Consider the following 27485-nt stretch of genomic DNA (forward strand, 5'->3'; position numbering starts at 1 on the left):
TGGCAGATCCATTGATTCTTCCTCAGATGCACACGATGTGTTGCATCAGGGTCCGATCTACCATCTGACCCCTCAAAATCTCTCCTTAGCAGCCTGGCTTCTGAAGCCACCATCCTGAAAGCCAGAGGCTTTTCAGAGGAGGTGATCAATACACTGCAGAAAAGCAGGAAGCCGGTCGCGAACTCCATTTATGGAAAGATCTGGAAGACCTTCAAGCTGTGGTATGACCCTCATACACTAGATCCCTTTCAGCCGTATATATCTAAGATTCTGGATTTTTTGCAAAACGGTCTGTCTAAAGGATTAAGACCAAGCACTCTTAAGGTCCTGATCTCGGCCCTAAGCTCCTATTTTGATACTGACTTGGCCCAAAACAGATCGATTAGGAGATTCATGATGGCTGCATCATGAATGAACCCGACGAGAGCAAGAAATGTTCCGCCTTGGGATCTCAATACGGTTCTTAAAGGTCTTACAATGGAACCTTTCGAGCCAATATCTGAATCTCAAATAGATGAGCTGTCATGGAAAGCAGCATTGTTGGTAGCCCTGACTACAGCTAGGAGAGTGGGAGAAATCCAAGCACTCTCCATCAGAGAGCCTTACTTTCATGTTTTGGTAGACAGAATCATACTCCAGTTGGAGCCTTCATTTCTTCCCAAAGTCTCATCTGAATTCCATATGTCTCAGCCTATAATCCTTCCATCCTTTTGTCAGAATCCATCAAAGACCAGGGAAGAGGAGTTCCACTCGCTGGATGTTAGAAGGACTACAATCTTCTACTTAAGTCAGACTGAGTCCTGGAGAAAGGATCAGAGCCTATTTGTGCAATATGGAGGCCCCAACAAAGGGAAGAAAATCTCCAAAAACACGCTGGCAAATTGGATTAAAAAAAGTGATTTGTGAGACATACAAAAATCAAGATTTACTTCCTCCAGAATCCTTGAAAGCTCATTCCACCAGAGCTATGTCTGTCTCCTGGGCTGAAAAGGCTAGCGCATCCATAGAGCAGATTTGCAGGGCGGCTACATGGTCATCTGTCCATACCTTTGCTAAACATTATAGATTGGATGTAATGTCAAATAGAGACCTAGCATTTGGAAGGAAAGTCCTTCAGGCGGTTGTCCCTCCCTAAAATTCATTCTTTGGTATTGCTCCAGGTGGTGCTGTTGTGGAGGGGATTGGAGAAAATAGAATTAGTCTTACCGGTAATTCAGTTTCGAAGACCCTCCACGACAGCACAGGTAATTCGCGCCATTTCTTGATTTATGAGAGAAACTCCTTAGTGTTAATAAAATATTATTGAAGCATTCATCTTGTGTGGTCCTTTGAAAACACTGGGGATAGTATAGGGGAGGGGCTATTTAACCTCTTGTGTTTCCTGTCCCTAATTAGGTTGGGGAGGCAACCTCCAGGTGGTGCTGTCGTGGAGGGTCTTAGAAACCGATTTACCGGTAAGACTAATTCTATTTTTTAAATATAGGCAATTATGAAACTTATTATCCCAAGATCTATTAATTAAAGTGCACTTTGTGTGACAACCGCTTTAATGAATCTGGGTCTTTCAGTCCTTCCGTTTTTCCGAGGTGATCAGTGCTTGGTTGAGCTTTGTTTTAGTAATCAGTAGAAGTGTCAGTACTTGGACGTCTATAGATCAACGTTTCTCACATAATGGCAACATGTTGAAAATGTTGTTGATGTATAAATACATTTTAAGCCATATCTTTCCTACATTGTACCTTGTGTGGCAAGTCGACTCGCTCGGCTCTCCTGGAGGCAGACTCAGGACACACGTTCTCAGGTTTCCTTTCTGCTGGTTTATTATCAGCCATAAACTCATGCAGGTTTCACAGGAAAAATAAACATGACCCCTCTGGGTTAAACAAAAAAAAAACAAAACAAAGTATAACTCAGTCCATAGATGAGCTAAAGTCCATGTGAAAAGCTCTGCAGCTTCCACAATACTGTCTGGAGACTTTCCTCTCTCAGACCACACTCCAGAGAAAAAAAAAAAAAGGGACTGAGCTTTTACTCATTGCTCAGCCACACCCTGAGGGGAGGTAGGGGGAATGGCGTCCCGCCCTCTTTGCCATTCCCATAAAACCGCACACCCTTTAACAGAGTAAACCTACCAGCATATAACACGCTGGCAGAAAAATAAAGTAGGTCTTAGTTCACACAGGAGAGCATCCTGAGTGACACATACCTCCCCTCACATATAAAACCAGTGACACTGTCACATATTCCCCCCCTCTGCCCAAAGCCGGGGGTTTGGGCACCTTCTGACACCAGGCAGGGAATCCTAGAGAGGGCATCTGCATTCCCATGTAACTTCCCGGGCCTATGCTCCACGTGAAAGTTAATCTCTTGAAGTCCTAGAAACCATCTAGTTACCCTGGCATTTTTACCCCTCTTCTCCCTAAACCATCTCAACGGGCCATGGTCTGATACTAATCTAAACTTCCGGCCTAGTAGGTAATATTTCAGTGTATCCACGGCCCATTTTATGGCTAAACACTCTTTCTCTACTATGGCGTAGTTCTTCTTGCAGGAGGACAGCTTTCGGCTTAGATAGAGAATGGGATGTTCTTCCCCATTTATCTCTTGGGAGAGTACAGCCCCTAGACCAACCTCTGAAGCGTCCGTCTGGACCACAAATTCTTTCTTGAAGTCTGGCGCGACCAGGACCGGCTGCTTGCACAATGTTAGCTTCAACTGTTGAAACGCGGTCTCAGTTTCTTCCGTCTATTTCACCATAGTTGATTTGGTGCCTTTTAGAAGATCCGTTAGTGGCGCGGCAATCATGGCGAAATTCGGGATAAACCGCCGGTAGTATATCCTACCATTCCTAGGAATGCTCTCACCTGCTTCTTCGAGAGTGGTTGCGGCCAGGTTTGAATTGCCTCCACTTTCTTGATTTGCGGCTTTATTTCGCCTCTCTCAACAACATAGCCCAGGTACTTGGCCTCCTCCTTCCCGATGGCACACTTTCTTGGATTTATGGTAAATCCTGCCTTCCTTAGCGCGTCCAGAACGGCCTGTAGTTTAGGTAGGTGACTAGCCCAGTCTGGGCTAAAGACCACAATGTCGTCGAGGTAGGCTGCGGCATACTACTTATGTGGGGCTAGGATCCGATCCATAGCCCTCTGGAAAGTGGCTGGAGCCCCCTGTAGTCCGAACGGCATCCGCGTGTATTGAAAACACCAATCAGGTGTTGAGAAAGCCGTCTTCTCCTTAGCCATCTGGGACATGGGGATCTGCCAGTAGCCCTTCGTCAGGTCGAGAGTGGTGATGTACCTCGCCGGTCCAAGCCTCTCGATGAGTTCGTCGACGCGGGGCATCGGGTACGCGTCACACTTGGATACCTCATTCAGCCGGCGGTAGTCATTACAAAACCTCCACTCTCCATTGGGTTTCGGCACGAGGACGATTGGGCTCGACCACCCACTCTTTGATTCCTTACTCCGAGGTCTAACATCCTCTTCACCTCGGCCGAGATCACCTCCCGGCGTGCTTCCGGAATCCGATACGGCTTCAGATTCACTCATACGTGCGGCTCTGTCAGCACATCATGCTCTACCACTTGAGTATGCCCCGGCAACTCTGAGAACAGCTCCCGATTCTGCTGTAGTAATTCTCGACACTGTTGCTTCTGGGCCGATGATAGAGTCTCTGCAATAGTGACCTCCTCCACCTTGCCTTCTGGTGCGGCTCCCAGGCAAGGAGTTTCCACAGGTTCACGGTCCCGCCACGGCTTGAGCAAATTTACATGATATATTTGATGCGGCTTTCTTCGGCCAGGCTGGTGGACTTTATAATTAACCTCGCTGACTTTCTCCACCACCTCGTATGGACCTTGCCACTTGGCGAGGAACTTGCTCTCGATGGTAGGGATCAGCACCAAAACACGGTCCCCGGGCTGGAACTGTCTTAGTCTCGCCGACCGGTTATAGACGCTCGCCTGGGCTTCCTGCGCCTGGGGGAGGTGTTCCTTCACGATGGGCATCACCTTTGACATTCTCTCCTGTAACTGGGCGACATGTTCGATGATACTCCGGTGTGGTGTGACTTCAGCCTCCCAAGTTTCCTTGGCGATGTCTAGGAGACCTCTTGGATGCCACCCATATAGGAGCTCAAATGGAGAGAAGCCAGTGGAGACTTGAGGAACTTCTCTGACCGAGAAAAGCAGAAATGGGAGCAGGTAGTCCCAGTCTCGCTCATCCTTTTCAACGACCTTCTTGAGCATCGCCTTTAAGGTCTTGTTGAAGCGTTCCACTAGGCCGTCCGTTTGTGGATGATAAACTGAGGTCCGAAGCTGAGTTACAGTTATATGAAAAAGTTTGGGCACCCCTATTAATCTTCAGCTTAATGTTTTATAAAAATTGGTGTTTTTGCAACAGCTATTTCAGTTTGATATATGTAATAACTGTTGGACACAGTAATGTTTCTGCCTTGAAATGAGGTTTATTGTAATTACAGAAAATGTGCAATCTGCATTCAAACAAAATTTGACAGGTGCATAAGTATGGGCACCCTTATCATTGTCTTGTTTTAAATACTCCTACCTACTTTTTACTGACTTACTAAAGTACTTTTTTTGGTTTTGTAACCACATTGAGCTTTGAACTTCATAGCCAGGTGTATGCAATCATGAGAAAAGCTACTTAAAGTGGCCACTTGCAAGTTGTTCTCCTGTTTGAATCTCCTCTGAAGAGTGGCATCATGGGCTCCTCAAAACAACTGTCAAATGATCTGAAAACAAAGATTATTCAACATAGTTGTTCAGGGGAAGGATACAAAAAGCTGTCTCAGAGATTTAACCTGTCAGTTTCCACTGTGAAGAACATAGTAAGGAAATGGAAGAACACAGGGACAGTTCTTGTTAAGGCCAGAAGTGGCAGGCCAAGAAAAACATCAGAAAGGCAGAGAAGAAGAATGGTGAGATCAGTCAAGGACAATCCTCAGACCACCTCCAGAGAGCTGCAGCATCAACTTGCTGCAGATGGTGTCACTGTGCATCGGTCAACTATACAACGCACTTTGCACAAGGAGAAGCTGTATGGGAGAGTGATGCGAAAGAAGCCGTTTCTGCAAGCACGCCACAAACAGAGTCGGCTGAGGTATGCAAAAGCACATTTGGAGAAGCCAATTTCTTTTTGGAAGAAGGTACTGTGGACTGATGAAACCAAGATTGAGTTGTTTGGTCATACAAAAAGACGTTATGCATGGCGGCAAAAAAACACCGCATTACAAGAAAAATACTTGCTACCCACAGTAAAATTTGGTGGAGGTTCCATCATGCTTTGGGGCTGTGTGGCCAATGCCGGCACCGGGAATCTTGCTAAAGTTGAGGGACGCATGGATTCCACTCAGTATCAGCAGATTCTTGACAATAATGTTCAAGAATCAGTGACAAAGTTGAAGTTACGCAGGGGATGGATCTTTCAGCAAGACAATGATCCAAAACACCGCTCCAAATCTACTCAGGCATTCATGCAGAGGAACAATTACAATGTTCTGGAATGGCCATCCCAGTCCCCAGACCTGAATATCATTGAACATCTGTGGGATCATTTGAAGAGGGCTGTCCATGCTCGGCGACCATCAAACTTAACTGAACTGGAATTGTTTTGTAAAGAGGAATGGTCAAAAATACCTTCATCCAGGATCCAGGAAATCATTAAAAGCTACAGGAAGCGACTAGAGGCTATTATTTTTGCAAAAGGAGGATCTACTAAATATTAATGTCACTTTTCTGGTGAGGTGCCCATACTTATGCACCTGTCAAATTTTGTTTGAATGCAGATTGCACATTTTCTGTTAGTACAATAAACCTCATTTCAAGGCAGAAACATTACTGTGTCCAACAGTTATTACATATATCAAACTGAAATAGCTGTTGCAAAAACACCAATTTTTATAAAACATTAAGCTTAAGATTAATAGAGGTGCCCAAACTTTTTCATATAACTGTATCTGAAGGACTCTGCAAAGCTCCTTCATCACCTTTCTCATGAAGGGGGTTCCTTGGTCTGTCAGAATCTCTTTTGGTAGACCTGTCCGAGCAAAAATATGGACCAGCTCTCGGGCTATACTTTTACTGGACATGTTCCTTAGGGGAACCGCTTCCGGATACCGAGTCGCATAGTCCATGATGACCAGGATATATTGATAGTCCCGAGCTGATTTAACTAAGGGGCCCACGAGGTCCATGGCAATCCTCTCAAAGGGAACCTCTATCACAGGCAGTGGGACTAAGGGGCTACGGAAGTGGGAGGAGGGAGCGGTTATTTGGCAGGTGGGGCAGAACCTACAATAGTTTTGAACTTCTCGATAACACCCTGGCCAATAAAACCTTCTCAATATCCTCTCCTTAGTTTTCTCGACCCCTAGGTGTCCCCCCAGAACATGTGAATGGGCCATATCTAGCACCCGCCGTCTGTATGGCCCCGGTACTAACAGCTGTTCCACTATCTCACCGCCCCTCAGTTTGGCCACCCGATATAGCAACTCCCCCTGCACTGCAAAGTGGGGGAATCTGGTGTCGGCCCCCGGCTCTTGGGCAACCCCATTACATACAATAACCTGGACAAACTCCCCTTTTAAGGTCAGGTTTCGAACTTGAGCAGTCCCAAAGTTCTCTTTGGACATATCTAACGCAGGGAGGTCGGCCTCCTCGGTCACCGTCTCACCCTCATCCCCGACAAGGACTCACAGTGGGAACTCCTCCATCTCAGACTTCGTCGGGGGTTCTTCTTCAAGGACCTGGCTTTTCCCCATACTACTTAGTCCAGTTCCCTTCCCCCACAAGTCCCAGAATAAGGAAAAATAGCGGCCCAATATGACGGGATGTATCAGGTCCTTTACTACCCCGACTTCATGGGTCTGGGCACCACAGTCTGTCCCCACTGTTACTGTGGCCACGGGATAGTCCTTGGCGTCACCATGGATGCACCGAAAGCCCAGGGTTTTGGAAGGGATCAACTGGTGGGGAAGGGATGCTCTGATCAAGGTCACCAGACTCCCGGAGTCCAACAGCCCAAGCACTTTTACTCCATTAATGGACACTGCACATGCCTGCGGCCCCTCGCCGGGTTGACAGTCCACGCTACAGGCTGGATAGGCATAATAGGAGACCCGTCTGCCTAGGCTGCAGTCTATCCTCAGGGGATATTTGACACCTGGCGGCTACATGTCCAGGGTTGTGACACCGCCAGCAAACTAAATCTTTACCAACTGTTCTAAAGGCACCTTCAGTAGGAGTGGGACGTCCCCCAGTGGTGGCTCTAGACCCCTTCCGTGGTGAACCCGCCCCCTTTTGGGTATCCCAGTAGGGAGAAGTGACTGCATCCGGTTTCCCAAGAGATCTCTCGACTACCTGGTACCTCTCTACCAGGCCGATGAAGTCATCTGCGTTCTGGGGATCACCCTGGGCAACCCAGGTCTGTACTGGCTTGGGAAGGGAATGCATGAACCTGTCAATCACCACCCGCTCAACCATCTGGGCCGGAGTGGAGGACTCCGGTTGTAGCCACTTCTGAACAAGATGCAGGAGGTCAAACATCTGCGAGCGAGGGGGTTTGTTGCTAGCATACGCCCAGTGATGAACTCGCTGGGCTCTTACCGCCATATTTGCTCCTAGACGTGCTAAGATCTCTCTTTAGTTTGGCACATTCCTTAGCATCTTGCAGCGCCAAGTCAAAATACGCCTTCTGGGGTTCACCCGATAAATATGGCGCCAGAACCTCTGCCCACTGTGCTGGAGGAAGTCTCTCACGATCAGCCACCCTCTCAAAAACAGTCAGAAATGCTTCTACATCATCCCCAGGGGTCATCTTCTGCACGGCCCGCCTTACCGCCTTCCTGACGTGAGAATCATCTGTCGGCCCTGGGGGTGGGGCGGCTGCCCTGCTCTGGATGGCGTCTGCCAAAAGCTGTGTCTGCTGTTGCGCCTCCTGCTGGTGCTGCTGCGCCTCCTGCTGGTGCTGCTGCGCCTCCTGCTGGTGCTGCTGCGCCTCCTGCTGGTGCTGCTGCACCTCCTGCTGGTGCTGCTGCTGTGACTTTTGAAGCAACAGTTTGGTCGTCTCCTGGTGCTGCTGCTGCATGCTCCGCTGGGCCTGCTGCATACTCTCCTGGTGCTGCTGCTGCATGCTCTGCTGGGCCTGTACCAGGTGCTTAACGAGCTCCTCCATGCTGCTGGACTTCCCTGGCTGGCTGGCGGCCTTCACCCTGGACATCCACCGGTCTTTGTAGCAGGTACACGTGTTCCTGGAATCCTGCACGCACTCTCACACCAACTGTGGCAAGTCGACTCGCTCTGCTCTGCTGGAGGCAGACTCAGGACACACGTTCTCAGGTTTCCTTTCTGCTGGTTTATTATCAGCCATAAACTCATGCAGGTTTCACAGGAAAAATAAATATGACCCCTCTGGGTTAAACAAAAAAAAACAAAACAAAGTATAACTCAGTCCATAGATGAGCGGGTTCCGCCCACTCTCGGTATCATAAACTGCACAGGTAAAGTCCAGGTAATAAGCTCTGCAGCTTCCACAATACTGTCTGGAGACTTCCCTCTCCAGACCACACTCCAGAGAAAAAAAAAAAGGGACTGAGCTTTTACTCATTGCTCAGCCACACCCTGAGGGGAGGTAGGGGGGATGGCGTCCCGCCCTCTTTGCCATTCCCATAAAACCGCACACCCTTTAACAGAGTAAACCTACCAGCATATAACACGATGGCAGAAAAATAAAGTAGGTCTTAGTTCACACAGGAGAGCATCCTGAGTGACACATACCTCCCCTCACATATAAAACCAGTGACACTGTCACACTTGATAATATGCTCGTTATATATTGTCTAGATATTACAAACCCTGGTGCTCTATTGGAACCATCAGCAAAATATCCTTTCAGCACTACCATACATGAAAATGAGAATCACATAGTTCTCATAGACACACCTCAAAAGCTTGGAATGGTGGGTGTCATGGTGCTGAGACTTCCACTGATTTCTCAAATGAAAGAGAAGAAGCACTCAGCCAGAAGCAGTTTAGTCTTTCAGTCTCCAGAGTTTGGAGACGGAAGGTGACCTCAAAAAAAAGTCTGCTTTAAACATGAATAAGAGGAATCCATATTATAACCTAGTGGTAGTAAACCCTCCCATATTGTAGTTGAAAGAATCAGCTCTGGACTTCCAGTGTATGAGGTGGTCCATGAGGTTAGCCTGGGACCCATCAGAGGAGTAAGTTGCATCCTAGTGCCTTCCCGGTAGATGCATTAATACCCAGCAGAGGAGGCAGTGGTGGGTCCTAGTGTCTGTGTATGGTCCCGAAGACACCTTGGAACAAGCTATAGGGAGGGGTGTACATATAACTTCTGCTATGGGGCCTCCTGATTTCTGATTGCCCCCCCCCCCCAAAAAAAAAAAATATATTTAGGGGGGGGTCACAGAAGAGCACATCTCACAACTTTACAGCCTTTACAATGTAATTTTCCTCCTCCACATTGCACCCACAAACTATGATGCCAACAAAAGTGCCCCACAAACGCTGTATGATTCCCCCCAGTGAGTTCTTCCACACGCACAATATGATGACCCTACTGTACCCCACCTCAATCCCCCTGGCACAGTATAATCCCCCAACTGTGACACCCACACAGCCCTCCATGCAGTATAATGGACCTACATAGAGTATAAAGGCCCCACACCTCACCACACTGTATAGTGGCCCCCATTAGCCCTCCAAACAGTATAATGGCCCCCACACAGCATGACGGACATATTTTTTGAGTGATTAAAAAAAAAACAATACTCACCTCTCCTCCTCATTCTCCAGCTGCTCCAGTCTCTACAGTCAGAGTTCTGAAGCACCTCGCATCTCAGCCAATACAGTTGAACTTGCGATAACGGGTGTAGAGGGAAGCCCGGCGCTGGCCTGCCACCATTGGTGGTACGCCATTGGCTGTAGGTAATGTATTGTCTGATCCTGGTGGTGTTCCAACCCAATATCTGAGGGCTGAGGGATCTTGCTGGCTAGATACAGAAACTAATGCCAAGGACAGCATTCATTAAAAAGAATGGGAATGTAAGCAAGTTGAAAATGCACCGGCTTATATAAATTCCAGATTGTTGCTGTGTGGACCCCCATTGCTACCTGTTAAACTGTCTGCTAATGGCATGTTGATGATATGACACGCTGCAGATCAAAACTTCTGGCATATCTATATAACATTAGAAAATTAATAGTATATAAAGAAATGGCACACCAAGAAATGACACAAAAATAAACATTTTTTAAAATGGTTTTCTATTCATCTTCCCTCCTATCCCCCCAAATTAGTACACCGCAAGGTAAAGTATAGCAACTAGTGATGAGCGAGCATGCTCGCCACTGCTCGGTACTCGCCCGAGCATCCCAGTACTCGAGATGCTCGGAGCTCGCCGAGTACTTGCGCGATGCTCGGGCGGGAGCTCGGGTCCCCGTCCTGCATGTCTGGCGCTATTTAGAGCACCAATCATGCAGGGATTGTCGGCAACTCACTGTAATGCCACAGCCATGGTGGTTGTGGCATTACAGTGGTTGCCCAAATCAATGGGAACAGTGCTCACAGTGAAACCTGAAAAGCCGGCAATTCAGCAGCGGCATACACCGGTACCCGACAATTTAGAACAGAAAGAATAGAGCTTCACACATAGATTAGATAGATAGAAACATGTCAGTCACATATATATGAAGTACAGTGATAGTGTTGGTTACTGTACTTGTCATTTAGTGTTAAAATTAAAGGATTTATTTAAAAAAAATTGGCGTGGGGTTCCCCGTAATTTTAGTCTCTAGTGGAGGTTAAGCAGACGGCTGGGGCAGATGTTTGAAGCCTGGGAAGGGGGTAATACCCACAAAGCTTCCCAGGCTACTAATATCAGCCCCCAGCTGAATACCTAGTCTTTACTAGATATTAAAATGGGGGACCTAAAAAAAAAAATGACGTGAGGTCCCCTCTATTTTAATAGCTAGCAAAGGCAAGGCAGACAGCTAGGGGCTGATATTAATAGCCCAGGAAGGGTGCCATGAATAATGGCCCCCTCCCAGGCTAGAAACACCAGCCGTCAGTCGCCCCCAACTGCCCCAGCCTTCTGCTTAACCTCCGCTAGAGACTAAATTTATGGGGAACCCCACGCCAATTTTTTTTTTTAATAAATCCTTTATTTTAACACTAAATGATAAGTACAGTAATCAACACTATCACTGTACTTATTATATATGTGACTGACATGTTTCTATCTATCTAATCTATGTGTGATGCTCTATTCTTTCTGTTCTAAATTGTCGGGTACCGATGATGAATTGCCAGCCGGCTTTTTTAAAGAGACAGGTGCATGAAAACACTATTATTTTTTTTTAATAAATCCTTTAACACTAAATGACAAGTACAGTAACCAACACTGTCACTGTACTTCTTATATATGTGACTGACATGTTTCTATCTATGTAATCTATGTGTGATGCTCTATTCTTTCTGTTCTAAATTGTCGGGTAACGGTGAATGCCGCTGATGAAATGCCGGCCGGCTTTTTTAAAGAGAGGGTGCATGAAAATCGGAGGGCACTAGTGTGTTCCAAGTGCCCTGCTATGGTTTTCATGCACCCTCCTATATACCCTGCCTGCCTGTCTGCCTATATATTCTGCCTGCCTGACGTTTAATTGAGCACTGTTCCCATCGATTTGGGCAATTTTTGACCTTCTGCAGACCGCCGGGTGGGACCGCCAGAAAAATGCTCGAGTTTCCCATAGACTTACATTGGGCTTGTTGCTCGGGTCAAGCACCCGAGATTTCCAATGTGCTCGACCCGAGCTTCGAGCACCCGAGCATTTTTGTGCTCGCTCATCACTAATAGCAACGTTTCAGGTAATGTACCCTTCGTCAGGCTGGAATGGGATAAGTGTGGAATGGCCTTCTTGGCCGAAAAGGAAAAATCCACTTGTACCAGTATAGGAAGGGATGGAATTACTGGACTGTCTAGAAATCCAGAGAGAGCGTGTGGAAATTACTATTACCCATGGGAGAAGGGACCCAGCGGTACAAAAAGTGTTAGATGTAGAGGAATGTGCGCTTATTGATTGGCTGCAACGCTGTTGACATGATGTCAGCGCTGCTGGCAATAACAGACACCAGAAGAGGCAAAGACTTGGTACAGGACCCAAGGTGGGTAAGTAAAGCACAGTTTGTTTGCTTTTAAAAACTGCATCCAGGGGCCAAAAGTTTTTCTTAACCATGAAAACATTTTCAGTTTTTCTTTCATATTATATGTAACAAAGTGAGTAAAGCACAGCCTTGTTTTGTTTTATTTAAAATACCCTGTGTGAAAACACCTTTAAATATTGATCAATATTTGGCTGACAGATATGTAAGGTATATGGCCACCTTGAATGCCACAACATCATGTCTTGATTGATGGGAGTCATTTACGGACAACCCATTTCGGAGTAGAGCAGACCCTAGCTCGCGGAGTTCCAGTCAAGTTTTAAGACTTTAACAAATGTCGAAAGTTGACTTCTTTGGTAGTTTCCTCTCCTAGAGTTTTCTTGTGAGTTCTTTCATTCCGTGTATGTAGACCATACAGTGCCTACAAGTAGTATTCAACCCCCTGCAGATTTAGCTGGTTTGATAAGATGCAAATAAGTTAGAGCCTTCAAACTGCAAACGAGAGTAGGTTTTATGAACAGAAGCATAAATCTTACAAACCAAAAAGTTATGTTGCTCAGTTGAATTTTATTAAATTGTAAACATAAAAGTGTGGGTCAATTATTATACAACCCCTATGTTTAATATTTTGTGGAATAACCCTTGTTTGCAATTACAGCTAATAATTGTCTTTTATAAGACCTGATCAGGCCGGCACAGGTCTGTGGAGTTATCTTGGCCCACTCCTCCATGCAGATCTTCTCCAAGTTATCTAGGTTCTTTGGGTGTCTCATGTGGACTTTATTCTTGAGCTCCTTCCACAAGTTTTCAATTGGGTTAAGGTCAGGAGACTGACTAGGCCACTCCAACACCTTGACTTTTTCCCTCTTGAACCAGGCCTTGGTTTTCTTGGCTGTGTGCTTTGGGTCGTTGTCTTGTTGGAAGATGAAATTACGACCCATCTTAAGATCCTTGATGGAGGAGCGGAGGTTCTTGGCCAAAATCTCCAGGTAGGCCGTGCTATCCATCTTCCCATGGATGCGGACCAGATGGCCAGGCCCCTTGGCAGAGAAACAGCCCCACAGCATGATGCTGCCACCACCATGCTTGACTGTAGGGATGGTATTCTTGGGGTCGTATGCAGTGCCATCCAGTCTCCAAACGTCACGTATGTGGTTGGCACCAAAGAACTCGATCTTGGTCTCATCAGACCATAGAACCTTGAACCAGTCTGTCTCAGAGTCCTCCAAGTGATCATGAGCAAACTGTAGACGAGCCTTGACATGACGCTTTGAAAGTAAAGGTACCTTACGGGCTCGTCTGGAACGGAGACCATTGCGGTGGAGTACATTACTTATGGTATTGACTGAAACCAATGTCCCCACTGCCATGAGATCTTCCTGGAGCTCCTTCCTTGTTGTCCTTGGGTTAGCCTTGACTCTTCGCACAAGCCTGGCCTCGGCACGGGAGGACACTTTCAAAGGCTGTCCTGGCCGTGGAAGGCTAACAGTAGTTCCATAAGCCTTCCACTTACGGATGTTGCTCCCAACAGTGGAGACAGGTAGGCCCAACTCCTTGGAAAGGGTTTTGTACCCCTTGCCAGCCTTGTGACCCTCCACGATCTTGTCTCTGATGGCCTTGGAATGCTCCTTTGTCTTTCCCATGTTGACCATGTCTGAGTGCTGTTCACAAGTTTGGGGAGGGTCTTAAATAGTCTGAAAAGGCTGGCAAAAGAGATCTTTAATCCACACATGTGAAGCTTATTATTCTTGGTGCCTGAACTACTTCTTAATACTTTAGGGGGACCAAACAGAATTCTTGTGGTTTGAGGGGTTGAATAATAAATGACACTCTGAATTAACTTTTTACGTTTTAAAAAAAAACAAAAAAAAAAAACAAAAACAAAATTTGCTGCAGTGCATTTCCCACTTCCAGGCTGATCTACAGTACAAATGTCACAATGCCAAGTTAATTCCGCATGTGTCAACCAGCTAAATCTGCAGGGGGTTGAAGACTACTTGTAGGCACTGTATATACTGACACTGTATTAGCCAGGAGATGTGGCCCATTCAAGCTTCACACAACTCAAGTTTAAGCTGAACGTTGTCTTTTATTTTCACAAATGTAGAGGAGCTTTTCTCATGTCCCTGTTCTCTTCTACCACAGGCTCTCACTGAATACCGATCACTTCTTGACAAGTTGCATGGCCTTGAGAAGACTGCACTGAAGAGGACACTTTTATTCAGGCAAGAAGAAGAATTTGCCAAGTCCAGCAGACAACTGGATGTCATTCACAGATCCGACCTTCATAAGATGTTCTTTGACCAAGTATCGAGTTTAGTGAAAACCAAACCGGAGATGCAGAGGACTCTGATTGAACACTATCTGACGGCTCAGGTAAAAAGATGTCAATGTTAAATATTGCTTTTACCTTCAGTTGATGAGCTGTAATACTCCATGCTGCACCAGGAAGATTCCGATCAGCTAGTGTGAATGTAATAGACCAAGCACACCACAGATACGCTAATGGCCCCTATAGGCTGGAATGCTCGACCGAGTGCTCCTGTGTTCTCCATTAGAGAGTCACTGCCACACTTCTCTGGCAGTTGCTTATCTCCAGGAAGAACAAGATGATCATCCATTGAAAATTCAACAGGTTGGATCCTTCTCTCCCCCGAAATCTTCTGTTCTGGAAGTGTCATGAGGCCCCCATGCACACTGTTGGCCAGTCACACCGATATTGGTGGGTTTGGACAACTTGAATCTAATGTATATTGAGGCTTTTACATTTACCAAGAAATAGTGCAGTACAGCCACAAACCCAAGCTCATCTAACTTTCTACTCAGATTTGCTTGCAGAAAATCTTCAGCCTAATACACTACCAGCTACTTAGGTGAGGTTTCAACAATTTCACAAAAAATTGCTGAAGATTTCTGCAGGAAAATTGATTATATTTGAGACAAACGATTTGCAGGACCCTGATCTAGCAGCCACATCGGTAGTTTGTGGAATCCAGACCAGAGTCCTGCAAACTTCGCACTAACTGCCGGCATCTCCAGTGCCTTTTCGGATAAGTAGGCCTTGCAATGTCTTAGTCCTACTAATCAGAAAAGGTGCTGGAGATGCTGGCAGGTAGCAGGAGGTTCACAGGGCTCTTGTTTGGATGCCAAGGACTACTGAAGTGACCGCCGGACCAGGGTCCTGCAAATCGCTTTGCTCAAATCTAAAATCAAAATGTGGCGCGGATTTTAAAATCTGAAGCATGGTAACACTTTGTGTGAGCTCCATGGCGGATGTAATTCTTTGCAGCGCAGATTTTGCTGCAGATAAGGTACAGATACTCATCAAATGGACTTGGTAAAAAGTAGTGAGGGGCGATAGCTACACACTTCGACCCATTCGATCCTCACAGGTGAAGATGGAGATTTCCATAATGGTTTGCTGGACTATTTTAACATGTAACGGAAGTGTGCACACACACCCAGCCAAGATCTCTATTTTCCTGTAGTGTGGCGAGGCGCAGATGTGAGCCTTGGCAACAACTGCCCTTCTGGTTACATAGGGAGGGGACGGAAGTTCATAAAGACTGATATTTTAAGGGGTTTTTTAATTTTGGAAAAACATTGTCCGCCCCCCCCCCCTTCCCCCACCCACAGTTTGTTTTTAAAAAAAAAAAGCATACTTAGTTGAACTCATCCTCCCTGGGTCCAATACTGAGTCTCCACCGCTGCTTCTGGTGTCTGGTATATTGAGCGGAAATCACTTGGCACTAGTGTTGAGCATTCCGATACTGAAATATCGGTTATCGACCGATATTCGCTGTATCGGAGTTCCGATACTTTTAGAATATCGAATACCGGAATCGGAAGTTCCCATAATGCCTGCGCTCTGCAGTGTCTCTGAAGGATGACAAGCTGGATGGCAGCGCTCAGCTTACTGTACTTGTCATTTAGTGTAAAGGATTTATTAAAAAAAATAATAGTGTTTTCATGCACCGTCCCTTAACCCCTTAATAACATCTGACGTACTAATACGCGTCTGTGCCCTGGGACTTAAGAGCCAGACCCGTATTAGTACGTCATCGCGATCGCGCGTGCACACAGGCTGTGCGGGCGCGATCGCCGCCGGGTGTCAGCTGATTGTCACAGCTGACACCCGGTACTATGTGCAGGGAGCGGTCACGCACCGCTCCCAGCACATTAACCCCCGCGATGCTGCGATCGAAGTCGATCGCGGCATTGCGGGGGCAAGGGGAGGTGATCGGCGATACTCACCTCCTCTTCCGGCTTCCAGCGCAGTCTGCAAAGGCTTCCCGGGTGTTGCCATGACGACCCGATGTCGTCATGACAACATCCGGGTCACCAGAGAGCAGGAAGATTGCTTGGACATGCGCAGTGCATCTCCAAGCAATCTTCACACTGTGCACTTCTGATAGCCTTCATGGCATAGGGATGGTGCTCCATTCCTGTGCCATGCAGGCGATCAGAAAAAAAAAAGTGAAAGTCCCAGAGTGGGACAAAGTAATAAAGTGTATAAACTGTGTGAAAGTGGAAAAAAAAAAAAAAAAAAATGTGCAAAAATATTATAAAAAAATAAAAAAAATAATACACCAAAAATAAAAATATAATGTACCCATCAATAAATATTATTATAAAAAAAATAAAAAAAAACAATAAAAGTACACATATTTGGTATCGCCGCGTCCGGAACAACCTGACCTATAAAACTGTCCCACTAGTTAACCCCTTCAGTGAACACGGTAAAAAAAAAAAAAAAAAAAACAAGCAAAAAACAATGCTTTATCACCATACCGCCAAACAAAAAGTGGAATAACACGCGATCAAAAAGACGCATATAAATAAAAATGATACTGCTGAAAACGTCATCTCGTCCCGCAAAAAACAAGCCGCCATATAGCTCCATCAGCCGAAAAATAAAAAAGTTATAGCTCTCAGAATAAAGCGATACTAAAAAATATTTTTTTCTATAAAATAGCTTTTATTGTGTATAAGCGCCAAAACATAGAAAAATGATACAAATGTGGTACCGCTGTAAACGTACTGACCCGAAGAGTAAAGCTGCCTCATCAATTTTACCACACGCGGAACAGAATAAAAAAAAAAAAAAAAAAAACAATTCCTGAATTGTTGGTTTTTGTTTATTCTGCCTCCCAAAAATCGGAATAGAAAGCGATCAAAAAATGTCACGTGCCTGAAAATGGTACCAATAACAACGTCAAGTCATCCCGCAAAAAACGAGCTGTCACATGACTGTCTGCCAAAATCTGGAAAAATTATAGCTCTCAAAATATGGCGATGCAAAAACTAGATTTTACAAAAAATGCGTCTTTTAGTGTGTGACAGCTGTCAGTCATAAAAACCCCATATGATTCTGGCATTGCTGTAATCACACCGACCCGAAGAATAAAGTCGTCTAATCACTTATACCGCACAAGGAACGGCGTCAAAAATAAACTCTTGAGTTAGGATTGGGCTAGGGTTAGGGCTGGGTTTGGGGCTAGGGTTGTGCTGGGGCTAGGGTTGTGCTGGGGCTAGGGTTGTGCTGGGGCTAGGGTTGTGCTAGGGTTAGGGCTGGGGTTGGGATTTTTTTCAAAAGTAAGAAAAAAAGATGACGATATGGCGACTAGTGTTGAGAGCAAGTGCTCGCTACTTGAGTTTGCATCGGGTGCTCTGGTATGCATTTAGTATCGTGGGTATTTGAGTGACATGCTCGAGTCTCTGCCCCATATGCTTCGCGGCCAAAAAACTTTACGGGGATTGCCTGCCATGCACGAGCGATCCCCGCATGTTTTTTTTTGGGTGTATAATAACCGTGAAACATGCGGAGCAGGGACTCGAGCATGTCACTCGAGCACACGCTGTACATGGTGCATACCTGAGTACCCGATGCAAACTCAAGTAGCGAGCACTTGCGCTCAAGACTAATGACAACATATTCAATATGATGACCTAATGTAAACAAATAATGTGCCGTATCTCTGGGTTCAAAATGTTCACTATACACCTTAATAAAATCTTTGAGGGGTATAGTTTCCAAAATGGGGACACTTGTGGGGGAGCTCCACTGTTTAGGCACATCACGGGCTCTCCAAACGCGACATGGTGTCCGCTAACAAATTGAATGGAAAATCGGCTCAAATTGTTAGCGGACGCCATGTTGCGTTTGGAGAGCCCCTGTGTGCCCAAACATTGGAGCTCCCCCACAAGTGACCCCATTTTGGAAACTAGACCCCCCAAGGCACCTATCTAGATGCATAGTGAGCACTTAGAACCCCCAGGTGCTTCACAAATTGATTCGTAAAAATGAAAAAGTGAAAATAAAACACTTTTTCATTTTTATGAATCAATTTGTGAAGCACCTGGGGTTCCAAGTGCTCACTATGAATCTAGATAGGTGCCTTGGGGGGTCTAGTTTCCAAAATGGGGTCACTTGTTGGGGAGCTCCAATGTTTGGGCACACAGGGACTCTCCAAATGCAACATGATATCCGCTAACAAATTGTCGGCTCAAATTGTTAGCGGATATCATGTTGCATTTAGAGAGTCCCTGTGTGCCAAAACATTGGAGCTCCCCCACAAGTGACCCCATTTTGGAAACTAGACCCCCCAAGGCACCTATCTAGATGCATAGTGAGCACTTGGAACCCCTAGGTGCTTCACAAATTGATTTGTAAAAATGAAAAAGTGTTTTTTTTTTCACTTTTTCATTATTACGAATCAATTTGTGAAGCACCTGGGGGTTCCAAGTGCTCACTATGCATCTAGAAAGGTGCCTTGGGGGGTCTAGTTTCCAAAATGGGGTCACTTGTGGGGGAGCTCCAAAGTTTGGGCACAGAGGGGCTCTCCAAACGCAATGTGGTGTCCGCTAACAATTTGAGCCGATTTTCCATTCAATTTGTTAGCGGATACCATGTTGCATTTAGAGAGTCCCTGTGTGCCCAAACATTGGAGCTCTCCCACAAGTGACCCCATTTTGGAAACTAGACCCCCCAAGGCACATATCTAGATGCATAGTGAGCAGTTGGAACCCCCAGGTGCTTCACAAATTGATTCATAAAAATGAAAAAGTGTTTTTTTTTTCACTTTTTCATTGTTACGAATCAATTTGTGAAGCACCTGGGGGTTCCAAGTGCTCACTATGCATCTAGATAGGTGCCTTGGGGGGTCTAGTTTCCAAAATGGGGTCACTTGTGGGGGAGCTCCAATGTTTGGGCACACAGGGACTCTCTAAATGCAACATGGTGTCCTCTAACAAATTTAATGGAAAATCGGCTCAAATTGTTAGCGACACCATGTTGCGTTTGGAGAGCCGCTGTGTGCCCAAATATTGGAGCTCCCCCACAAGTGACCCCATTTTGGAAACTAGACCCCCCAAGGCACCTATCTAGATGCATTGTGAGCACTTGGAACCCTCAGGTGCTTCACAAATTGATTCATAAAAATGAAAAAGTGTTTTTTTTTTCACTTTTTCATTGTTATGAATCAATTTGTGAAGCACCTGAGGGTTCCAAGTGCTCACAATGCATCTAGATAGGTGCCTTGGGGGGTCTAGTTTCCAAAATGGGGTCACTTGTGGGGGAGCTCCAAAGTTTGGGCACACATGGGCTCTCCAAACACAACATAGCGTCCGCTAATTATTCAAGCAAATTTTACAATCAAAAAGTCAAATGGCGCTCCTTCCCTTCCGAGCCCTGCCGTGCGCCCAAACAGTATTTTTTCCCCAAATATTGGGTATCTGCGTGCCCAGGGGAAATTGCACAACAAATTTTGGGGTCCATTTTTTCTTGTTACCCCTGTGAAAATAAAAAAAATTGGGTCTAAAGTAACATTTTTGTGAAAAAAGTTAAATGTTCATTTTTTTCTTCCACATTCAAAAAATTCCTGTGAAGCACCTGAAGGGTTAATAAAGTTCTTGAATGTGGTTTTGAGCACCTTGAGGGGTGCAGATTTTAGAATGGTGTCACTTTTGGGTATTTTCTGTCATAAAGACCTCTCAAAGTGACTTCAAATGTGATGTGGTCCCTAAAAAAATGGTTTTGTAAATTTTGTTGGAAAAATGAGAAATCGCTGGTCAACTTTTAACCCTTATAGCTCCCTAACAAAAAAAAATTTTGGTTCCAAAATTATGCTGATGTAAAGTAGACATGTGGGAAATGTTATTTATTAACTCTTTTGTGTGACATATCGCTCTGATTTCAGGGCTTAAAAATTCAAATTTTGAAAATTGCAAAATTTTCAAAATTTTCGCCAAATTTCCGTTTTTTTCACAAATAAACGCAAGTGATATCGAAGAAATTTTTCCACAATCATGAAGTACAATATGTCACGAAAAAACAATCTCAGAATCAGGGGGATCCGTTGAAGTGTTCCAGAGTAATTACCTCATAAAGTGACAGTGGTCAGAATTGTAAAAATTGGCCCGGTCATTAACGTGCAAACCACCCGCGGGGCTTAAGGGGTTAAACAAAGCCGGCCGGCAATTCAGCCTCGGTACCCGACAATTTAGAATAGAAAGAATAGAGCATCACACATAGATTAGATACATAGAAACATGTCAGTCACATATATAATAAGTACAGTGACAGTGTTGCTTACTGTACTTGTCATTTAGTGTTAAAATAAAGGATTTATTTAAAAAAAAATTGGCGTGGGGTTCCCCGTAATTTTAGGCTCTAGCGGAGGTTAAGCAGACGGCTGGGGCAGATGTTTGAAGCCTGGGAAGGGGGTAATACCCACGGAGCTTCCCAGGCTACTGATATCAGCCCCCAGCTGAATATCTAGCCTTTACTAGCTATTAAAATGGGGGACCCCCCCAAAAAAATGACGTGGGGTCCCCCCTATTTTAATAGCTAGCAAAGGCTAGGCAGACAGCTGGGGGCTGATATTAATAGCTCAGGAAGGGTGCCATGAATATTGGCCCCCTCCCAGGCTAGAAACACCAGCCGTCAGCCGCCCCAGAAATGGCGCATCCATAGAATGCGCCAATTCTGGCACTTAGCCTCGCTCTTCCCACTGCCCTGTAGCGGTGGCAGTGGGGTAATTGGGCTGGCGTTGATGTCAGCTTATAATGCCAGCTGACATCAAGCCCAGGTTAGTAATGGAGAGGTTTCTATAAGACACCCCCATTACTAACCCCATAGTCAAGGTTAAAAAAAAACACAAACACAGAGAATAAAGTCCTTTAATTGAAATAAAGACACAATTCTTTATTGTTCTAAATGAAACCATACTTACCATCACGCCCATTCCAGCTGAAGCCAACTATCTCCTGCAATAAAAGTAAAATAATAAAGCAACATCATCCTTACCTTTCCATGGTTCCCACGACAGCTTCAGCTCTGCTACATTCACATGACAGGCTGGATCGCTGCAGAAAGCTGCCATCCAGCCTGTCATCCCGCAGACACTGAGAAGCGCAGGCATGCTTGCGCTCCTCAGTGTCTGGCTGTGACGGCATCCAGATGAGCCGAGTTCATGTCCAATGAACTCGGCTCACCTCATGCACGTCACTGACAGCGTGGGAGAATTCTCACGCTGAAGCGCTGAGTGCAGGAGAATTTTCCCACGCTGTCAGTGACGTGCATGAGGTGAGCTGAGTTCATTGGACATGAACTCGGCTCATCTGGATGCCGTCACAGCCAGACACTGAGGAGCGCAAGCATGCCTGCGCTTCTCAGTGTCTGCGGGATGACAGGCTGGATGGCAGCGTTCTGCTGCGGTCCAGCCTGTCATCTCGATGTAGCAGAGCTGAAGCTGTCGTGGGAACCATGGAAAGGTAAGGATGAGGTTGCTTTATTATTTTTCTTTTATTGCAGGAGATCGTTGGCTTCAGCTGGAATGGGCGTGACGGTAAGTATGGTTTAATTTAGAACAATAAAGAATTGTGTGTTTATTTCAATTAAAGGACTTTATTCTGGGTGTTTGTGTTTTTTTTAAATACTTTACTAGAAATTCATGGCGGTCATGTCTAATATTGGCGTGACCCCATGAATTTCGGGCTTAGGGCCAGCTGATAATACCAAGCTGGCCCTAACCCCTTTATTACCCAGTGAGCCACCGCACCAGGGCCCTGGATGAGTTGGGTACAGCGCCAGAAGATGGCGCTTCTATGAACGCGCCATTTTCCGGGGCGGCTGCGGACTGCAATTTGCAGCGGGGGTGGCCCAGAAAGCTTGGGCCTCCCTGCGCTGCAGATTCCAGCCCCCAGCTGCCGAGTTGTACCTGGCTGGACACAAATATAGTGCGAAGCCCCACGTCAATTTTTTTTTAAAATATTTCAGGAAATTCATGAAATAATTAAAAAAAATTGACGTGGGGCTTCGCACTATATTTGTGTCCAGTGAGGTACAGCAGGCAGGAACGGGCTGCCCCCAACCACCAGCTGCCTATTTGTACCTGGCCGGACACAACAATATAGGGAAGACCTTTTTTTTATTATTATTTCATGAAATAATTAAAAAAAAAAAAATACGTGGGGCTTCGCCCTATTTTTGTGTCCAGCCAGGTACAACTAGGCAGCTGGGGGCTGGAATCTGCAGCGCAGGGAGGCCCAAGCTTTCTGCCCCCCCCCCGCTGCAAATTGCAGTCCGCAGCCACCCCAGAAAATGGCGCGTTCATAGAAGCGCCATCTTCTGGCGCTGTACCCAACTCATCCAGGGCCCTGGTGCGGTGGCTCACTGGGTAATAAAGGGGTTAGGGCCAGCTTGGTATTATCAGCTGGCCCTAAACCCGAAATTCATGGGGTCACGCCAATATTAGACATGACCGCCATGAATTTCTAGTAAAGTATTTAAAAAAACACAACACCCAGAATAAAGTCCTTTAATTGAAATAAACACACAATTCTTTATTGTTCTAAATTAAACCATACTTACCATCACGCCCATTCCAGCTGAAGCCAACGATCTCCTGCAATAAAAGAAAAATAAGAAAGCAACATCATCCTTACCTTTCCATGGTTCCCACGACAGCTTCAGCTCTGCTACATCGAGATGACAGGCTGGACCGCAGCAGAAAGCTGCCATCCAGCCTGTCATCCCGCGGACACTGAGAAGCACAGGCATGCTTGCGCTCCTCAGTGTCAGGCTGTGACGGCATCCAGATGAGCCGAGGTCATGTCCAATGACCTCAGCTCACCTCATGCACGTCACTGACCGCGTGGGAGAATTCTCACGCTGAAGCGCTGAGTGCAGGAGAATTCTCCCACGCTGTGAGTCACGTGCATGAGGTGAGCTGAGTTCATTTTCGGCTCATCTGGATGCCGTCACAGCCAGAAACTGAGGAGCGCAAGCATACCTGCTCTTCTCAGTGTCTGCGGGATGACAGGCTGGATGGCAGCTTTCTGCTGCGGTCCAGCCTGTCATCTCGATGTAGCAGAGCTGAAGCTGTCCTGGGAACCATGGAAAGGTAAGGATGATGTTGGTTTATTATTATTCTTTTATTGCAGGAGATCGTTGGCTTCAGCTGGAATGGGCATGATGGTAAGTATGGTTTAATTTAGAACAATAAAGAATTGTGTGTTTATTTCAATTAAAGGACTTTATTCTGGGTGTTTGTGTTTTCTTTTAACTTTGACTATGGGGTTAGTAATGGGGGTGTCTTATAGACGCCTCTCCATTACTAACCTGGGCTTGATGTCAGCTGGCATTATAAGCTGACATCAACCCCAACCCCATTACCCCACTGCCACCGCTACAGGGCAGTGGGAAGAGCGAGGCTAAGTGCCAGAGTTGGCGCATCCTATGGATGCGCCATTTCTGGGGCGGCTGACTGCTGGTGTTTCTAGCCTGGGAGGGGGCCATTATTCATGGCACCCTTCCTGGGCTATTAATATCAGCCCCCAGCTGTCTGCCTAGCCTTTGCTAGCTATTAAAATAGGGGGGACCCCACATCATTTTTTGGGGGGGGGTCCCCCATTTTAATAGCTAGTAAAGGCTAGGTATTCAGCTGGGGGCTGATATTAGTAGCCTGGGAAGCTCCGTGGGTATTACCCCCTTCCCAGACTTCAAACATCTGCCCCAGCCGTCTGCTTAACCTCCGCTAGAGCCTAAAATTATGGGGAACCCCACGCCAATTTTTTTTTTAATAAATCCTTTATTTTAACACTAAATGACAAGTACAGTAACCAACACTGTCACTGTACTTCGTATATATGTGATTGACATGTTTCTATGTATCTAATCTATGTGTGAAGCTCTATTCATTCTGTTCTAAATTGTCGGGTACCGGTGTATGCCGCTGCTGAATTGCCGGCTTTTCATGTTTCACTGTGAGCACTGTTCCCATCGATTTGGGCAACCACCTCCCCCAATACATTCTACATTTTTGTTAGTTGTTTTCCTTCATGTAGAATTAACCTACAAGGAAAGAAAGGGTTTATTTTCATTCCGATATTTGTGTCCCATTGACTTGCATTGGTTTCCGGTATCGGAATCGGCGATATCCGATACTTTTTGAGTATCGGCCCGATCCAATCCGATCCGATATTTCCTGATATCGGAAGGTATCGCTCATCACTACTTGGCACAAATCACTGAAGAAAGAGAATATATTGAAGCGATAACACAACACAGGGTACATTGGTTTTCCTTTATGGGACAAAGTGATACATCTGCATCCTTTGCACCACTTATGGATGTCCCTGCTCCCCCCTTTTGACTATGAACTGGCCACCTAAATTACACAGATTTTCCCTCTTTATATCTATGGCATGTAGGGTTATTCCCAGCATTCAAAGTCATCAGCTATTCAAAGGAAGGGTGATAACTTGCGTCTCCGTGGGTGTTTGACCAACTGGGACGCCTACCGATCCCTTAAGAATGGATGTATGACCACGGCTCCATTCATTTTCTGCGTGGTTGCTGAGGATAGCTAAGTACAGTGCTTTGATTTTCCCGGTAGTCATCTAGAGAATGAATGTGCAGGAATTGCTCTGCAATAACACAGCATATAAGAGCCCAATATCAGCCGGGTCCCAACAGTCAGACACCGACCAATATGCAAGTTATTACCAATCTTTTGGGATAGGTTGGATTAAAAAAAATTCCCTTCTAAATGCACTGAACTTCAGGATGTCTATGATCCAAGTAACTGGAATTTTGCTCCATTATGCAATATTATTCTCTGGATTTTCTTTTTTTGCATCTTCAGGAGGAGACTGAAGATCTTTTAGATTTTTTGCATGCAAGCAAAAAATATCACATGAACAAAAGATTTGCTGTGAGGAAGAACTTGTTATACGACCTCCAGCTCGGTGACAGCCGCTCTCGATGCTTATTGAATTCTGCAGCTACACAAATTGCAAACCTTATTAACAGGACTGAAAGGTAAGGAATACAGTTTTCTACCATACTGGGAGGGATAAAGAAAAGCATACACTACCATTCAAAAGTTTGGGGTCACCCAGACAATTTTGTGTTTTCCATGAAAACTCATACTTTTATTGATCAAATGAGTTGCAAAATGATTAGAAAATATATTCCAGACATTGACAAGGTTAGAAATAATGATTTTTATTAGAAAGAATAATTTTCTCCTTCAAACTTTGCTTTCGTCACAGAATGCTCCCTTTGAGCAATTCCAGTATTGCAGACCAATGGCATTCTAGCTGTTACTTTGCTGAGGTAATCTTGAGAAATTTCCCCCCATGCTTCCTGAAGCCCCTCCCACAAGTTGGATTGGCTTGATGGGCACTTTTTGCGTACCATACGGTCAAGCTGCTCCCACAACAGATCAATGGGGTTGAGATCTGGTGACTGCGCTGGCCACTCCATTACAGATAGAATACCAGCTGCCTGCTTCTTCCCTAAATAGTTCATGCATAATTTGGAGGTGTGCTTTGGGTCATTGTCCTGTTGTAGGATGAAATTGGCTCCAATCAAGCGCTGTCCACAGGGTATGGCATGGTGTTGCAAAATGGAGTGATAGCCTTCCTTATTCAAAATCCCATGTACCTTGTACAAATCTTCCACTTTACCAGCACCAAAGCAACCCCAGACCATCACATTACCTCCACCATGCTTGACAGATGGCATCAGGCACTCTTCCAGCATCTTTTCAGTTGTTCTGCGTCTCACAAATGTTCTTCTGTGTGATCCAAACACCTCAAACTTTGATTCGTCTGTCCATAAAACTTTTTTCCAATCTTCCTCTGTCCAATGTCTGTGTTCTTTTGCCCATATTAATCTTGTCCTTTTATTAGCCAGTCTCAGATATGGCTTTTTCTTTGCCACTTTGCCCTGAAGGCCAGCATCCCGGAGTCGCCTCTTCACTGTAGACGTTGACACTGGCGTTTTGGGTGTACTATTTAATGAAGCTGCCAGTTAGGAGCTGTGAGGTGTCGATTTCTCAAACTAGAGATTCTAATGTACTTGTCCTGTTGCTCCGTTGTGCAGCGGGGCCTCCCACTTCTCTTTCTACTCTGGTTAGGGCCTGTTTGTGCTCTCCTCTGAAGGGAGTAGTACACACCGTTGTAGGAAATGTTCAGTATCTTGGCAATATCTCGCATGGAATAGCCTTCATTTCTAAGAACAAGAATAGGCTGTCGAGTTTCACATGGAAGTTCTCTTTTTTGGGCCATTTTGAGAGTTCCATAGAACAAACAAATGTAATGCTCAAGATTCTCAACTAGCTCAAAGGAAGCTCAATTTTATAGCTTCTCAAATCAGGCAAACCATTTTCAGCTGGGCTAACATACTTGTGCAAGGCTTTTCTAAGGTTTTCTAAACATCCATTAGCCTTTTTACACAGTTAGCAAACACAATGTACCAGTAAAACACTGGAGTGGTGGCTGATGGAAATGGGCCTCTATACACCTATGTAGATACTGCAATAAAAACAAGACGTTTGCAGCTAGAATAGTCATTTACCACATTAACAATGTATAGAGTTTATTTCTGATTCATTTAATGTTAGCTTCATTGAAGAAAAATGTGCTTTTCTTTAAAAAATAATGAAATTTCTAAATGACCCCAAACTTTTGAACGGTAGTGTAAATCACTACTGCAAGAGGATTCAGGTTCTGGTGCCTATTGGGGGCCAAAGATCCATCTACCACATAAGAAGACACCAATATTACAAGTGGCACATTGTAGGCAGGGAGCCTGTTACAGATTTTACATTGTAGAAGAGAACTTTCTCCACTCCTTCCACCATCTCGTTGCTGCATTGGATGCCGTGTTTTCCTGTTTGCCAAAAGTGTTGAAGGCCATTACCCGTCCCTTACGAAAGATGCTCTCCTATGTTTTAGACATATGAATTGAATCACAAGTTAATACAAAATGAA

The 27485-nt window shown here is 45.4% G+C and overlaps 2 protein-coding genes across 5 annotated transcripts in view; one reads left to right on the forward strand and one right to left on the reverse strand.

Moving 5' to 3' along the window:
* LOC141162337 (uncharacterized) overlaps positions 1 to 1999 on the reverse strand; it is a 32940-nt gene extending 30941 nt beyond the window's left edge. Inside the window, exon 1 of the mRNA XM_073648342.1 lies at positions 1740 to 1999. The gene's annotated coding sequence lies outside the window, so the exon portion shown is untranslated. The remainder of the gene's footprint in view (positions 1 to 1739) is intronic.
* Positions 1 to 27485, forward strand: part of EVC2 (EvC ciliary complex subunit 2) — a 232255-nt gene that overhangs the window by 92539 nt on the left and 112231 nt on the right. For all 4 annotated transcript variants that reach the window (XR_012250759.1, XM_073648296.1, XM_073648303.1 and 1 more), the window contains exons 11-12: positions 14349 to 14579; positions 25352 to 25527. Coding sequence is in view for 3 of the 4 variants with exons in the window: in XM_073648296.1 (XP_073504397.1) it covers positions 14349 to 14579; positions 25352 to 25527 (407 nt within the window). In the remaining variant the exon portion in view is untranslated. The remainder of the gene's footprint in view (positions 1 to 14348; positions 14580 to 25351; positions 25528 to 27485) is intronic.

The sequence above is a fragment of the Phyllobates terribilis genome, unplaced genomic scaffold, assembly GCF_046119375.1.
Source record: "Phyllobates terribilis strain yellow unplaced genomic scaffold, ASM4611937v1 Scaffold_1__5_contigs__length_1240528914, whole genome shotgun sequence".
NCBI classification, from domain to species: domain Eukaryota; kingdom Metazoa; phylum Chordata; class Amphibia; order Anura; family Dendrobatidae; genus Phyllobates; species Phyllobates terribilis.